At 42.2% G+C, this 15799-nt stretch overlaps 1 protein-coding gene across 4 annotated transcripts in view; it reads left to right on the forward strand.

The window, feature by feature from the left end:
• Nucleotides 1–15799, forward strand: part of glra1 (glycine receptor, alpha 1) — a 119651-nt gene that overhangs the window by 21012 nt on the left and 82840 nt on the right. For 2 of the 4 annotated variants that reach the window (XM_004552062.4, XM_004552063.4), the window contains exon 2: nt 4487–4611. In XM_004552062.4, coding sequence (XP_004552119.1) covers nt 4487–4611 — 125 coding nt within the window. Of the gene's footprint in view, nt 1–4486; nt 4612–4889; nt 4902–13377; nt 14536–15799 lie in introns of those variants that run through there. The other 2 variants (XM_004552061.4, XM_076890238.1) reach the window with 2 other exon arrangements.

Genomic DNA, 15799 nt, shown 5'->3' on the forward strand with positions numbered 1-15799 from the left:
TGCAGTTATGGCGTAGATTTTAGTTTGAAAGCACAAAGCCCTGCGGTTCTGTGTCATGGTCCTGGGTCTTTTGACCCAGCGTTTTAAGTTTGAGTTTATTTTGTTCATTAGGTTATCTAAGTTCATTTGGTTATTAGACTCCTTGTGTTTTCTTCCCCTGTATTTAAGCTTCCCCTCACCCTTCGTGTTTCATGCTGCATGTCTTATGTTATCAAGTTTGTATTATCATGCCTAAGTGTTTCTAGTTCTTATTATTTCCCCCTCGTGTTTCAGCTGTTTCCTCATGTGTCTCCACTTCCCCTAATCACCTGCTGTGTATTTAAGTCCTCTATTTTCAGTGTGTGATTGTCAGGTCGTTCTGTCACAGTCTGGCAAGGGCAGACTGTATGAATTGAAAAAAGGACCCAAAATGCAGACTCCAAGGAACAGGGAACAAAACTTGAATGTTAACAAAAGGTGAGCCGTTTAATATGGCTGGTAGAAAGGGTACAAACAAAGGGCAAGGCAAACTGAAGCAAAATTAACACAAACCTAAACTGGGGAATCTAAACAAACAATAAGAAAAACCTAGACAAGAAACTTGGACGCATGGCATGGACAACAGACAACCTGACAATCACACACTGAAAATAGAGGACTTAAATACACAGCAGGTGATTAGGGGAAGTGGAGACACATGAGGAAACAGCTGACTAGGATAGACATAATGATGCACAGGCAAGAGTAAAACTAACCGCATGAGCACAGAACACAAGACCCCTTTTCAAAATAAAACAGGAAACATGCAGACTTAGACACGACAACCAGAACTTGACAACGTAAGACACAGACATGAAACGCATGAAGAGCAGGGGAGATTTAACATGGTTGGAAACACGAGGGGGAAATAATAAGAACTAGAAACACTTAGGCATGATAATACAAACTTGATAACATAAGACACGCAGCATGAAACACGAAGGGTGAGGGGAAGCTTAAATACAGGGGAAGAAAACACAAGGAGTCTAATAACCAAATGAACTTAGATAACCTAATGAACAAAATAAACTCAAACTTAAAACGCTGGGTCAAAAGACCCAGGACCATTACATTCTGCACATCCTTTACTGTTGTCACCTTAATTTCAACTTCATAGTTTATATTTCTTTTGTGTATTATATCAGGGATATTTTTATATTCAAGCTATTTACTTTAACTGTAGTACTTTAACTTGTTTGCTTTTTTTGTCATGGAGCAACAGTGACCACATAATTTCCTCTGGGATTAATAAAGTATTCTGATTATGACGTTCAGTAGTTAACCCCTTTACTGTCATGACAGGTGCTAGAAAAATGCTTACATGCTTTTATCTACTTTCTTAGGGACACTGACATGGAAGAAAGTGTATTTGTAGAATTTAATTAAACTAATTACACTTAAAAAAATCCAAAAAATATGAATGAGAATGAAGAACAGAAACTAATAGTTACCCAGTCCTCATTCAGTCCTCATTGCTGATTAATTCATCGACTCATTAGGACAAAGCTGGCACGGTGAAAGGTTTTCAGAGTTCTTCTCATGTCTTCCTGGATAACAAAGCTCATCGTGGAGCTGCGGTCAGATGAAGTGGGTCAGCTCAGCAGCGTATTTATAGCTCGGATCGCACTGCTGTCCGTGCTGTCTCTGGACCCAGCAGGAAATGATGCAATGAAATACAAACTGTACTACAAGTGGCCACTAATGCACCTCCACTGTCGGGCCACGGGTCAGTTCAGAGTCACTGTCAGTTCGCTTTCTATCCAACTGAAGCAGCCAAGCATTTAATTCCAAATTCAGAGGCGTGCATTACCACAGGGTTCAAACAGGCTGTGGCACAGGAACTAAAAGCCACATCAATAACTAATAATCAGCTCGGAGTCACGACAGCTGGAACAGCTGCAGAAGCTTGCATTTGGTGCTCAGATCTGAAATATCCAAAGTTTTGGAGATATGTTGTTTTATAAAGTAAGGATGTTTGGGAAGGCTTCAACAGTGGGAAACAGATTTTTCCTCATCCTAATAGATTTTTGGAATCTATTAGGATGTAATTGTGATTTTTTTACATGTACGAGTTTCAGATAGTCCTATTCTAAATACAGATTTTTTTTCCAGGTGAGAAGCTCATTACCTTACACTATAAATTACCCTGAGACAACTGTTCTGTTGGTTTGATGCCATATAAATTGAAGTGAGATTTTGCAGACTGACTCACGATGGTCTGTGCCTCTCAGTTCATCCTCTGCCTCCCTTTAAATCCAGCTTTCCTCTGATTGGCCTCCTCTTGCAAACAGAGGTTTGAACAGCAGTGTGTTCACAGAACTTTGTGTCTGATAATCATATGAAGAGATTTTACTGCAGCCTGCAGCTTTTTGTACCAGTGCCTGAGGCAACTGTTTTTTTATTTTTTTATTTGATGCTATATAGATAAAATTGAATTGAACTGAACTTGTACAGACGCTGACCTCATCATTAGAAATTTCCTCACTACCATTATGAGAGAACTAATATGACAGAAAATAACAGAAAGCGTAATAGGCCCCTTGTTGTTTAGCTTTAAGCTCTGAGTTAGGAATGCTCCCCTGCAGTAAAATGCTGAGTATATTTTCAGGCCTCGCAGTGGGAAGTTTAATGACTTGGACTTTTTGCCACATTTGTAGGTAACGAACACAGCTCATCTTCATTTCAATAAATGCAGGAGCGTTTATGTCCCAAGCTGCACTGACATTTACTATATCTGTCAAGACCAATATTTTCAGCTGGGTCACCACAGTGATCCTCATGGCAACAGGAGAGCCGCTTGGTGCCTGTTTGTCTTTCTTTGATGTGCCGTAGCTGTTCGCTTTGGTTTTTAGCGCAGTCCATCATCGTCTGTGTGTTCAGCGTTATTGACTGTTTGCTCTGGACTCGTTGTATGTCTGTGGGCTCAAGGCTGTGCTGGGGATTTGGCATTATGCAGAGAGCATCTAATGAGCATGATGAGCTTAATAAGGTAAAGAACTGAACTGCAAAATCAATGGGAGCTGGTTAAGTGAATCACAGCATTTGAGTAACAACTTCATGAAAAGAATAAGCATGTTTCTTGTAGCCAGGCGTTAAAGTCACAGACTGTAAAGTTTTAATTAGTCAGTTTTTAATTAAAATAGATAAAACGAAATGAAATCAAATGAGGATAAATTTAATTTGATTTGAATCTGTGGTGTGGACGGGAGCTGCTTTATGCCAGCAGGGAAAACCTCCAGAGGACCAAAGGTGATTTTTAAGATATTTGATTTAATCATTTATTAGTGTGAACTACCTCTTTGTTAAAATGAACAACAACAACAAAGAATCTGGCTGTCAGCTTTTTCTCACACGGGTACATTGTTTTTATAGATTAGAATCACAAATGAACGTGTTTTGTTACCAAATTTGTTTAAACTAGAGTAAAAGATGTGCTCTCAGGCCATCAACAGCTCAGACTTACATGTGAGTACGTACGCTGTGGCTTTTCGTACACTTCAGCCATGCTCTGGTTCTTTCGTCAGATTTCCTTGTAACACATGACAGCCTGTGTTCATGACCCGTGATGGCTGCTTTTCATCTGTGTTTGAGAAACATCATGTTTGGGTGAAAGTGCACCAACCTGTGATTTTAGCTCTGTAATTCTTTTATGGTGATGTGGTCATTGAAATGAGGAAATGAGGTTCACTTAAAGTCTATTGAGCTTGGAAAGAAAAGCGTCCGGACTACTGTAAATTTCTTGAAGACATTTCATCTGAGAAGCTTCTTCAGTTGTTAGAGCAACTGGTGGAGAATCCCAGATTTTAAGCATTTTGGACGGAGAAGACAGATGGTTTGAAAGAGGAGTGAAAGAAGCCATTTATCTCCACTGTGAATGACCATCATTGAACAGAGGGCTTATGACACTGACTCTCTGCCATTTATAATCCAGTTTTGAGATCTCTTCCCAGATGCCTTAATGCCCACTCACACCCTGGGGCATTTGACCTCTGTAAATTACATGATAGGGTGGGACTAGGCTTCACTATGGATTCACCCGTAACTTGGTTGATTGTGACCTACACCCGTTTTCACACCTTGGCTCATGTAGAGGTAGAGGATCAATCCATGACCCTCTTGGGGGGGACATTCCCATAGGGCTTAAAATCTGGGACTCTCCACCATTTGCTCTTGGAACTGAAGGAGCTTCTCAGATGAAATGTCTTCAAGCAACTTAAAGAAGTCCAGATGCCTTACTTTCCAAGCTCCTTAGACTACGATGACCTGGATGACTAAGAACCTTCACAGACATGTCTGCCAGTAAAAGGTTTGAATGGCGGGGTTTATGTAATCTTTGGGGTTAATCAGGTCTTTTTTGGATCATTTACATGAAACGTAATTGTTTGTTTGTAACACTGCCAGGCTGCATAAATCTGTTGGGATCCACCATTCCTCTCTTGCTGACCATGTCTACCTTTCTCTCTTCTAGCTTGGCAGCATCCAAAGAAGCTGCAGCGAGGAAAGCTGCCTCCCCGATGCCACCGTCCGAATTTCTGGACAAGCTCATGGGCAAGGTTTCGGGGTACGATGCCAGAATCCGACCAAATTTTAAAGGTAGGCGTTGCCACCAAGACTCAGTCGGATAAAACAGGAATGTAGCCAAACGTACCCTGAAAAGACCTGCGCTGTGTCTGCATTTTATTACCTTCTCTAAATGCCTGTTTAGCCAAGAATGTCACCAAAGATAAGGTTTGTATTTATTAGCTTAACTGAAAAAAGGAAAATAACATGTTTAGACATCGATGTTGCTGAAACTTTGTTGCTGTATATTTAATCACTTCAATGTTTTTGTCTGTTCTCAATTTGTCGATCTCTGTATTTGCCCTTTGCAGTGTGGAACAAAGGTAATTCTTCCCACGGCTCAGTTTAGGTGTCAGACCCCAAACTCCCTCCCCCCACCTTTTTTTCCCCTAACACAAGTCCAGCCTTGCACTTTTACCCACAATCATATGGTAAGATGACAAAATCCCCAGTAAGGACTAAGCTAGTTGGCTACATTCCTTGGTATCCACACAGTATCCTGAGTGCTTGTTTTGGTGGTCAAGGTAATGTGCCTCTCTCCCATGAGTGTGCTGCTGACCATGATTTCATGATGATGATGATGACGATATAGTTTTAAGTGACCTCCCTGAATGGAAGCCCCCATAAAGACACATGTCAGAGGTTTCTGCTTTAAACTTCTTGCATTAGGAACACAGACTGGACATGAGAGAACTGGGGCAGCCCTCCGTATCCACCAAAGTCTATGACTAATGCAATGGGTTAAAAATACATTTACAGCATCTTTAAGCATCTGAACAGACAGACAAACTGATTTCCCCTCGTGCTTTTCTGACATTTAAGCCTTGCTGCATGTTTAAAACTGCCAGAACTGAGATTTTATAAAGTGGATGTGAGAAATTTCTAATGTCTTCCGTTAGGTTTGTTGGGTCATGTGTACAAAATATTGGTATCCCGGTGATATTCCAGCTTTTATCAACACGTCTTCCTTAAGTATTAACCTTTAATCACCTGTTACAACATGTGCCTTACTTGTTTTTTTTATATACGGCTGCCAAAGCATTGCTATCCTTGGCACCTTGCAGTCCAGACAGTAAATCTTGTCCTACTGTCGTCACTTAAAGGATGAAGATTGGTTCAAATGTTAGTGAGAGGTACGCTCAGTTCCCCTCCAAGTCTGATCAGAAGCAGATCAGTGGGATGTGTAAGGAGTTTGAGTCTTACCTGGCAGCAGTTTGGTCTGCAGGAGGTTTAACATGAACCTCAAAAGCACACGGGAACCCATCACCCAATCACCGCACGTTTTAGGCGCTGTCCAAGTTTTAGTGAAAAGTGAACCTTTTCAGGTTATTATCAAGATTTGCCAAACCATTAATTAATAATTATAAATATCTAAATGGCCGTTACACTTGGCTCAATTTGATCTGATCTGTTTCATGTAAAATGGTTGTGATCAGATCAGTGTGTGTGTGTGTGTGTGTGTGTGTGTGTGTGTGTGTGTATACAGAGCTTCACAAATGTATGAGACCATCTGTCAAATATTTTAGAAATGTAAAATAAAAATAACTAAAACTCATTTTTACTGTTCATCGATGCAAAATAATAATGTGCTTCACTGCTTTTTCATAAAACTGTAAACTTTAAAATTCATGGATAAGATATTACATGATTATATTTTTAATTAAAGAGCATTCTGCTGGATTAACGAGAAACATTAAAAAACAGGAAGCTCTCAGAGAGCTTCCCCTCTGAGGCGGCTCTCATTTTTTTCTTTCTTCTTTTTAAACATACTTTAATAAACCCACTGAAACACATTTTAATGTACCCTACTAAAATATTTGTATATTTTTTTATTTAAATGAATATAGTACATGTGTAGTATTTATTTCATGATTTATTCATATTTTAAATGTTTTGTAATAAACACCAAGTGTATTTTGGTTTATAATAAAAATATATTAATAAGATAAAGCATCGTCCTAGTATAGGAATTGTGGTTATGACCTGTTAGATGAAAAATATACATAAAAAATACCTAATAAAACAAACGTTTCCAACACAAACAAGATCGACATTGAAAAGATGGGAGTAAGAAACATAGTTTTAAATATCTCCATAAATCATTATTATAACTTTGACCTTCACATCAGTTTGTTGACCTTGAAGGAGAGGTCAGAGGTCAAATGTGACGTGACGTCTTAAACCTTTAGATGTTAAGATGAGAATATTTTAAGTTATTGGACTTTTTGTTAGTTTCCCACCAATAAATCATGAAGCTGACCTTGAAAATGTGTTTTTTAACATGAGACTTTATCCGAATTCATTCTAGACAGAAACACAAAAACGCTGCGACACACAGAACCTGCCTGGTCCATTCAGGTCAGCCGTGGCATAAACCACTAATTTGTTGGTGGTCTAATATATTTGTTAAGCACTCTGCTTGTGTGTGTGTGTGTAATATAGTAAGTGGCATGTTACCTGCTGGGGTAGAAAGAAGGTTCGCCTTCGTCTTTTCAATAACCTGAAAAGATTTCTGCCGTTCACTTCTCACCCAGATGTTTTCTGGGATCTCTGGCGGTGATCAAACCTGGAGGGATGACGTACATTACCTAACGCTGCCTGCGTCAGGTCAGCATGCGATGCTATTTGTCTGCTGCTCTGCATCTGCCCATCGTCTCTAAATCAAAAACAGGTGAAATTTAAAGGTGTTGCTAATATTTTGTACACTGAGCACACAGGTACACAGAATGTGCACAAGTGAATCACAGCTTTGTTTCTGAATGCTGCCATGGAGCTTCTCTCTTCTTCTGTTTTTTCTTTGCTGAGCCCATAATGGTACAACCCATTATATGGTGAGCAGGATATCTCGGTTCACGCAGGACAGGGTTGAGAGGAGCGGAGGGTTTTCGCTGTGACTAAGTGCGCATTATTAAACCTGCCTTGGCTACAGAATGGCCGACCTGCCGAGGGTTTGCTCAGGTGTTTGTCGCGAGCCGATTTTGGAGATCATTTCTGTTTTTTTAATTTGATTTCTCCTCAGCTCTGCTCAGCAACACTCCCGCGCGATTTACTGAAGCTAGCACTGCACTGACCTTTACAAATCAGGATTTAAACAGGCATGTGTGGCAGTTATTTGAATTTATAGCTTTAATCTTTTTTTCCTTCTTCTAATGCGATGTAATAAATTTTTTTAATGCAGATGAAATTACTCTCCGGCGCTGTGCCGCACACGCACAGAATAATAAGAGTCCCAATGTCCCCTGTAACACAGACACGTTTATTTAAATGAGCTCAGATGTCAGATACTTTCTGTTTTGGGGTAAATTTGTAACGAACGCAGATCTGTAATGAAGATACGTATGGACGAGGAGGAGGAGCCCATCTTTTATATAATGTGCTCAGCTAATTGTGTCAGGGGCCATCGTTAGCAGACAGCCCGACATGAACTTCCAGATTCTGTCATGGTTGTCAGGTCGACAGAGTAACACAGCGTGATCTCTCCGACTTGCTCATTCATGCAGTCTTTTGTGTGTAAGTGTGTGTGTTTGTGTGCGTCCCCTACCAGCCGACTACACCCCTGCATTAATCACACCCATGAAATAAACAGCTTGACAGCTCGGCGGCCTCGTAAACTCGGGGGGAAAGAAACAACAACAAAAAAAATGTACTTGCACAGTAGGGGAGTCAGGCAGGGAGCAAAAAAAGGAAGAACTAGAATAGCATGGGGGTATTATAATAAAAATAATCATCACCATAACATGCTAAGTGGGAACACTTTAATAAGTGACGTGTCTGTAATGATGTGGCATTCAGCACACGGATCGCTCGAACGTGTTTCCTTAGAAGCTTTTTAAGGAAGGGATCCTTCAACTAGCATGCTTGTCAGCTGCTGTAGTGGAAACGTCACCGTCACCTGTGCACATTCTCCAACACGGTGAAGACACCCTGATAACTGTGTATTACCCTGAGAACACACTGGGCGCGTCACACAGTTTCATTTTGTCTTTTGCACAATTTCCAATTTAGACTAGAACAAAGTTGTTGTTTTTTTTAACTAAAACCAGCAGAAGTGAACACATGCAGAGCCGCACAGCTACGAAACAAGCTGCCCGAGGAAGTCGGGTCAGTGCCTGGGGCAACTATGGCTCAGGAAGCAGAGTGGGGTGGCCACCATTTGAAAGGTCAGTGGTTCAAACCCCGGGACCATCCAGGTGACATCAGGCGGTCAACACAGTGAACCCCAAACTGGCCCTGAAGCATCCATCAGAGCGAGAGTGAGAAGGATTTGTGTGGTGCAGGATGGATGGATGAGCCTTGTAGTGTGAAGCACTTGGAGTGGAAACACACTAGATTTAGCTTCACTGTTGTATTATTTATATGAATCCATTTTGGTGTCTTTTTTTAATATTGACCTGCTTTTCAAATATCTTTTTGTTTCTTATTGTGTACCACCGTTATTTTACTGGATGGAACGCCTCCCACGTGCTGTTTGAGATATTCTGTCTACAGTAAAACTGATATCTATTTTATGATGGGGAACATAGCAAATGTAAATCTAAATTCACAACAAACTGAGTGTATTGTACTCTGGATGGCGTTACCTTAGTCTCCAGTAACACTGTGAGGAACCCCAGGATATGTCCTTCAGTGCACATATTAAACAAATATGTAGGACTGGTTTCTTCCATTTGTGCAATATCTCTAAAATGAGAAACATCCTGTCTCAGAGTGACGCTGAAAAACTAGTTCATGCATTTATTACTTCCAGGCTGGACTACTGTAATTTCTTAGTATTTACAGGGATTTAAAAAAGAGAGATTTATCTTTCCTTCGTTGACCTTGCTGATCTTGGTTGTTTCCAGAAATACATTTAAATTCCTTCTCACGTGCAAAGTCCTGAAAGCATCATATCCCCTCCTAGTACACTATCACCCCATTAGTGCACTTCACTCTCACACTTCAGGCTTACTTGTTGTTCCTAGAGTATTTAAAAGTAGAACGGGAGGGAGAGCCTTCAGTTTTCAGGCCCCAGGAACCAGCTTCCAGTTTGGATTCAGGAGACAGACACTATCTCTACTTTAAAGATTAGGCTTCAAACCTTCTTTTTTGCTAATGCACATAGTTAGGGCTGGATCAGGTGACCCTCAATCCTCCCTTAGTTATGCTGCAAAAGGCGTAGGCTGCTGGGGAATTCCCATGATGCACTGGGTGTTTCTTCTTCATTCACCACTGCTGCATGTCATAAATAGTTTCTTTCTTGTTTTTTTGTTTGTGAGCTCCCCGTGCTCCTCTTTTTCCCTCCTACACATCATACATGCTCATCCAATTAGCACCAGCCCTGCTAATTTTGCCACAGTAGATGGAGGGCGGGAGGGGACAGGATGGGGAAGTGATGAGATCTGCCCCAGGCTATGACTATGGCAGCACGAGAAGAAATCCCAGTGATCCGGTGCAGGGGTCCAGTGTATGATTTAGTTTAGTTCGTCTGCTGGAGAGAGGAGAGCAAGCACTCGTGACACATTCAGGACGAGCTGTTTATAATCCATGACTTCATCCTACGTTCATTTCTCTTTTCCTGCTTTCTCAGTTTTTACAGTGTTTCATCCAAACCTCACATCTGTCTTTGCCTTTTCGTTATTTCTGTCTGCTGCATATAGCTGCGTTCTTAATTTTTGCTTCCTTGTTAGTTTCCTTGCTCATCACACATCATTTGGTCTTATTTATTTCTGCATAGTGATCAGATCTTTTATTTTATTCTCTTATATTTTAATCTTCATTTTTCTTCCCTCTTCCTTTTATTTTCCTCATCTCTTCCTGCATATCCATTTTCCTTATCGGTGGTTGAAAGACAAGTTCATTATTAAAGAAATTGTCCCCTATTTATCTGTTTAGCCCTCCTTTATTTTAGCATCTGTCTCTTGAAACATTTGGTCAGGTGAGCAGGTAGCAGGTGAGGTCATGCAGGAGGTTTTTTTACTTCCTCAGACAGCAGCACCGAGTCCTTCTGATGCACTACTCCGGTAATGAATGGCCACACAGCGCTGTGGAGATAAAGGAGTGTGTATGAGAGGGAGAGATGGGGGGTTAGCGAGGGAACCAATGAGGGAGAGGAGGGTTTGTGTAATTCTTCTTGTGTCCAAGTGTGTGTCTTCGTGCACGCTTGATGAATGGTGCCGACTACAACTCTCCTCTCCCTCTCCGCCATAACCTTGTCCTTCCTCATCACTCAAGCCGAGCAGCAGCAAGGCCAATGACTCGGACCAAGCTCCTGGTTTCAGGCTCGACCTGAACAGGCCACTGGCGAACCAAACTCCCCACCCTCCGACTCCCCCGTGTTTGCAAGGCAGGGCTTTTTGCCTGAGAAGACACTGAGTGTGTCACCAGCTTTAAAATCTGTGCTTCAGCAGGTTTTCATCTTCTGCACTCTTGAGCGGCCCCGTTGTTGCTTCATAGCTCGTGTTTGCTCCTTGAAACAGTCCTTTTATTTTGTTTGGCAAAGCTCCCTCCTCCTGATATCAAAGACCTCTCACTGAAAAATCATCACTGCGTCACTTTGCTTCGGTGGACCTGAGTAAATATGCACAGGGGACGAGAGATTCTTTTCCTTCTCCTCCTCACTTTGTCCTTGCACAGCTGGAGGAGCTGTTGCTGCACAAAGCTACACAACTCTTTGCTTCTCTTGTGTTGTGCGACTCCCTCCTCCTCCTTCTCTCCTTGCTGGAGTTGAACGTGCCGAGGCGGGACTTTAGTTATTAGCTGTCGGAGCTTGACGTTCATTTGGTGTTATCAGCACTTGTTTAATGGCTACTTAATGGGATTAATGGGCATAAGGTAATGAGCGTAGGATGGAGGAATGGCTGCGGGTGGGGGGTGGGAATGGATGGGAGAGCAAGTGGGGGGAGAGAAAGACAAAGTGAAAGACACAAGTTGGAGGGATTTGCCCACGATGGGAGATTAGGAAGAAGTGCAGGTGGCAGAAGTGAAATGCAGGGTGTCGCACTGCACACAGAACAGATTTGTGCTCGCTTAGAGCTGGAACTCTGATGCTAACACAGTTCCCAGTGGACCCAGTGTTCCTCAGTTATGTATTACACTTGCAGCAGTCTTGAATAAGCAGCTCTGGGATGCAAACTACAATATCTACACCCTCCTCTTTTTTTCTCAACTCTACAAGGATGCAAGCGCTGAAATCTGCTCGGGTGAGTGGGCATTCTCGCCCAGAGGAAGGTCTTGTGGCTCTCTTAGTATTCAAGGTAATGGCCCTCTCCTTTCCAAGCCAGGAAATTTGGATGAGGGATATATTGCAAGGAGAGAGGAACTTTAATGTCGTCACAGAGGTGACTCTCCCCAGAGTTATGACAAAAATATTGATCACAGTTGAGCGTCTAGCAGGAGGAGGCAGAACGGCAAGGGCAGCAAAGAGAGGAATATTGAATAGGATGGTGAGGGCACCAAAACGGACGAGAGGAGTCTAAGAGGTGGAGGAAAGAGGCGAATGAGAGTGGTCGGATTAATTTCTGCAGTCAAAAGTTTAAATCTGTTCATTATCGTGAGCCGAACAGGAAATGATCAAGCTGGCAATTAGAGCACTGTCAAATGAGCCATGTTGTCGAAATGAATGAATTCCTCTCCTCTTCTGTTTGCTTTAAATAGCTCACATTATTATTGTTTCCTTTTGATCCTCAGATAGCAAAAACCTTCTTTAGCTTTAGGCTGCACACAGCCACTCTGAGATGTGTAAAAGGAGTCGATGGGTACATTACTCTGTCTTCCTCCCTCTGCAGTCCACCGGTCCGTGGCTAATAAGTTTATAAGGAGGGGAATACTGCCTTATAAAGGGCCATTCGGTCCTCCTGCGCCGTCGCACCTCTAATTACTAGCCAGAGGAAAAAAGGTTTAAGCCCACCAAATCCATTTAAATAGCCTGATGGAGAGGTTGGCGTGTAATTGTTCACTTCCCCCACACAATCAGGCCACGGGCTGCTGTTCTCGGGCTTTACGTGGCAGATGCGTCCAACATTCGGCTGATGGAGGGACCCTGGGGTATAAGTAGAGAGAAAAGCATTCGGGGAAAACCCTGTATTTGTCTGACAAAGCATCTTTGCTTCGAACGCAGAGGCGAGCTTTTTTCTTTTCCTCTGGTTTCATTTCTGTACCTTTGCTGCAAAGCCAGGAGAATTGATTGTGCACAGTGCTAGTAATTAGCTTGCGTTACGAGATCCCCTCTGCTGGCAAAGCAAAAGTCCAAAAAACCAAAGCTGCTGTGGTATTAATGCCAGGATCAGGTGATGTTCGACAGGCCGCCTGGCCGCGAGGCTAAGCCCAGGCTTAGTCCTGACACGGAGAGACTGTCGTGCACAGAGGAGGGAGGAAAAATTGCCTTTGGTGGATTCGGGCAGATTATAGAGTTTAAGTCACCTGTCTACAACAGTTCATGGTCACGACGAATACTTTCCATCTATCTTAGAAGCCGTTTCCCTTTTTTTTCAGGCTGACAGTGACAGATTACAATATCGCTTGCAGACTTCTACTGGGTGTAGTTCCCATCCTTCACATTGGCAGTTGTCAAGTACAGCAAAGCAGGATGTGCCCAGTTTTCTCAGTTCAGTGCAGTTCGAAGACAAAATAGGACATCGATCAACAAACATGAGTTACGAAAGGAAGACAGTCTCCTCGGCGTGTATCGATAGGACGCATTGTTGGCCTCTGTTCATAATTCTGAGTAACTGGAAGAGAAAATTTTAATAGCTTGAAATGAAATGTGTTTGCTGTTGAGTGCATGAGAACCGTTTAATACCTGAAGGTCGACTCTGACGTTATGTCTGATTTGGAAGTCTTTGATTTGCAGAAAATTAGACGGCTTGGTGTTAAATCACAGTTTAGCCGGCAGCTGTGAGCATGTGCTGATGAAGAAAATCTCTACTTTGTTTCCTTTCTTAAACTTTTTTAGACCAATCCGATGACCCACTGACGTTCAGTGGCACATCGGGCTAAGTCTTTATCTTTCCAAGGGCGAATGGGGGAAAGATCTCGGAGTAATGAATCGTTCGGCTTTAACTTCTGATTCCTTGACATTAGCGGGTTGGCATTTTTCCACTATCAATCAGCCTTGTGCAGACTAAAAGTTCTCTTTCTCAGCTACGATATAATGTGGCCCGTTTGTGAGAGGCTGTTACTTTCTTGGGGGGTTGAAGTAGGACCTTTTGTCATCCAGATGGGCTCCATTTCAGCCAAATGACTTCATATTAATAGGAAGAATTGGAATTACATCTAAGATTGGTGATCATTTATCCATTCCTTTAGGGTTAGTGCCATTTCTGTTGCCAGTCGAAATATCGATGGGGACGGAGAATCGGCTGCTTTGTTTCATTCGAGTTGTTGTGAAATGTGTAAGTCACCGTCTACCTGTTGCCCAAAATTACCGAGGTCAAAACCGTCAAGATAAGGGAAAAATCTAAATGAAGCCAGTTTGACATGTAGTCTTTGCACCTCCCCGCCCTCCTCCTCTTCCTCCTCTTTCTCTCTGGCCTCTTGCATCTCCTGTAGTGCATTTTGCTAGTTTTACTTCAGCTCCTCTTGACAGAACTGCATTGCAACTCTCCTCCTCTTCATCTCAGCGCATCGCCTCTCCTGTCCTGCCCGCTGCAGTATGGCAGTAGATTGTTTCTCTACAGTCTCATGCATCCCTCCTTCCTGCTATTGCCTTCACAGTATGTTGCCCCCCTCCTCCCGCCCCTCCCCAAGTCTCCCCCGCTGCCACACACTCACCCCGGCCGAGTGTTGGCAGAGTGTTGCGACACCATAGATAATCGAGCCTTGCTGTCTTGTTCGCTCCTTGATAGACAACGCGGTTGTTTTCCTTAACGAGGACAAACAACGTGTAGTTGGTAACGTGTTGTTAGTATATGCTGTGTTTAATTCTCATCTTTTTTTTATTAGACCCCAAAGGCTCCAAAAATGAAGCTACTCACAAGAAAGGTACTTTCCCTTTTCCTGTTTCTTTTTCCCTTTTTTCTACTTTCTACTTCTGCTCTTCCCTCACCAACGTTTGTGATCATTTGTCTTTAATGCAACGACGAGGCATTTTCCAGATGTTGACACCATTAGGAACATGAGGGAAATGCTTTTTGGTTAAACTGTGGAGATGTTTTGCTGGAGGTTTTATCAGAAAATGTCTAGAAATAACTAAGAAAACTGCATTTCAGTATATTTAAAATATTTTAGGCGTGCACTTTTGACCTGACAGATGTTTTTCCTTTAGTGTCAGCCATGATTGTTTGCAGACGGTTGCGTCTGGCAATAGAAAACCTTTTTTTCCTCCCTGACACAGACAAATGTAGACACTTTGGTGATCACACCAGCAAACCTGTCCTTCTCCTAGTGTTTGGCTTTAAGTAAACTGCATTCATCACAGCACTATAAGAACAGTTTAATGACAAAGACATGGAGCCACTCAAAAAATGGACTTTGTCTGAGACAGGAAAACTGCCAGTTTTTAATATTATGTGAGCTTTCAACCTTGTGTTTTCATATCAGTGAACTTGATGTTCTGGTTCATTCAGAGATACAAAACCAGCATTAAAATTTCACACAGAACATTTTTAAAGTGTTTTTCCAAACTCAGCTATAAGAATGATTTATTTTTGTCATCCTTGTGACTCATTTAATGGCACATGTAGTGGTGTGTAGCAGTGTTGTATTCTACCCGCCATCCTTATGTAATGCAGGAATGTGCAGTACTGCACAGCAGCCTGTGTCCTGGTAATTTTCTGCCATTATGTTGTTTTTACAGAGGTTTATGTAAATTGTAAAATTCATTATCAGAAAAACAGTTCCTTCATTTTACAGATTTTTTATTGTGTACCTTTAGTGTGCAGGAAATAAAAAGTAAAATGAAGTCTAGAGTAGAGCACGGACTACAACAGCTTTGTAACCTTTCTCCCCGTTTGCCCTGCGTTAAAGGATCGCTCTCATCTCATTTGTCCTCCTAGCTGAAGATGCTAATTCTGGTAGCACAGCAGGCCCTTTAACACAGTGGCTCCTGTCAGTTGTAACTAATATCTGCGTGGCCCTAATTTGCATGCACAGACTCTAAGCGGTGATAGAGAGCCCCATACACAATCCGCTCACAGGGTCCGTCCTACAAATTACTGCTGCAGGACTTTCCAGACAATTACAGTTGGCGATGGAGCAAACAGCAGAGGTTACGCACTGGGTAATCTTATTGCTCGATGCTGCCAGA

This window comes from Maylandia zebra, linkage group LG2, assembly GCF_041146795.1.
Source record: "Maylandia zebra isolate NMK-2024a linkage group LG2, Mzebra_GT3a, whole genome shotgun sequence".
Taxonomy (NCBI): Eukaryota; Metazoa; Chordata; class Actinopteri; order Cichliformes; family Cichlidae; genus Maylandia; species Maylandia zebra.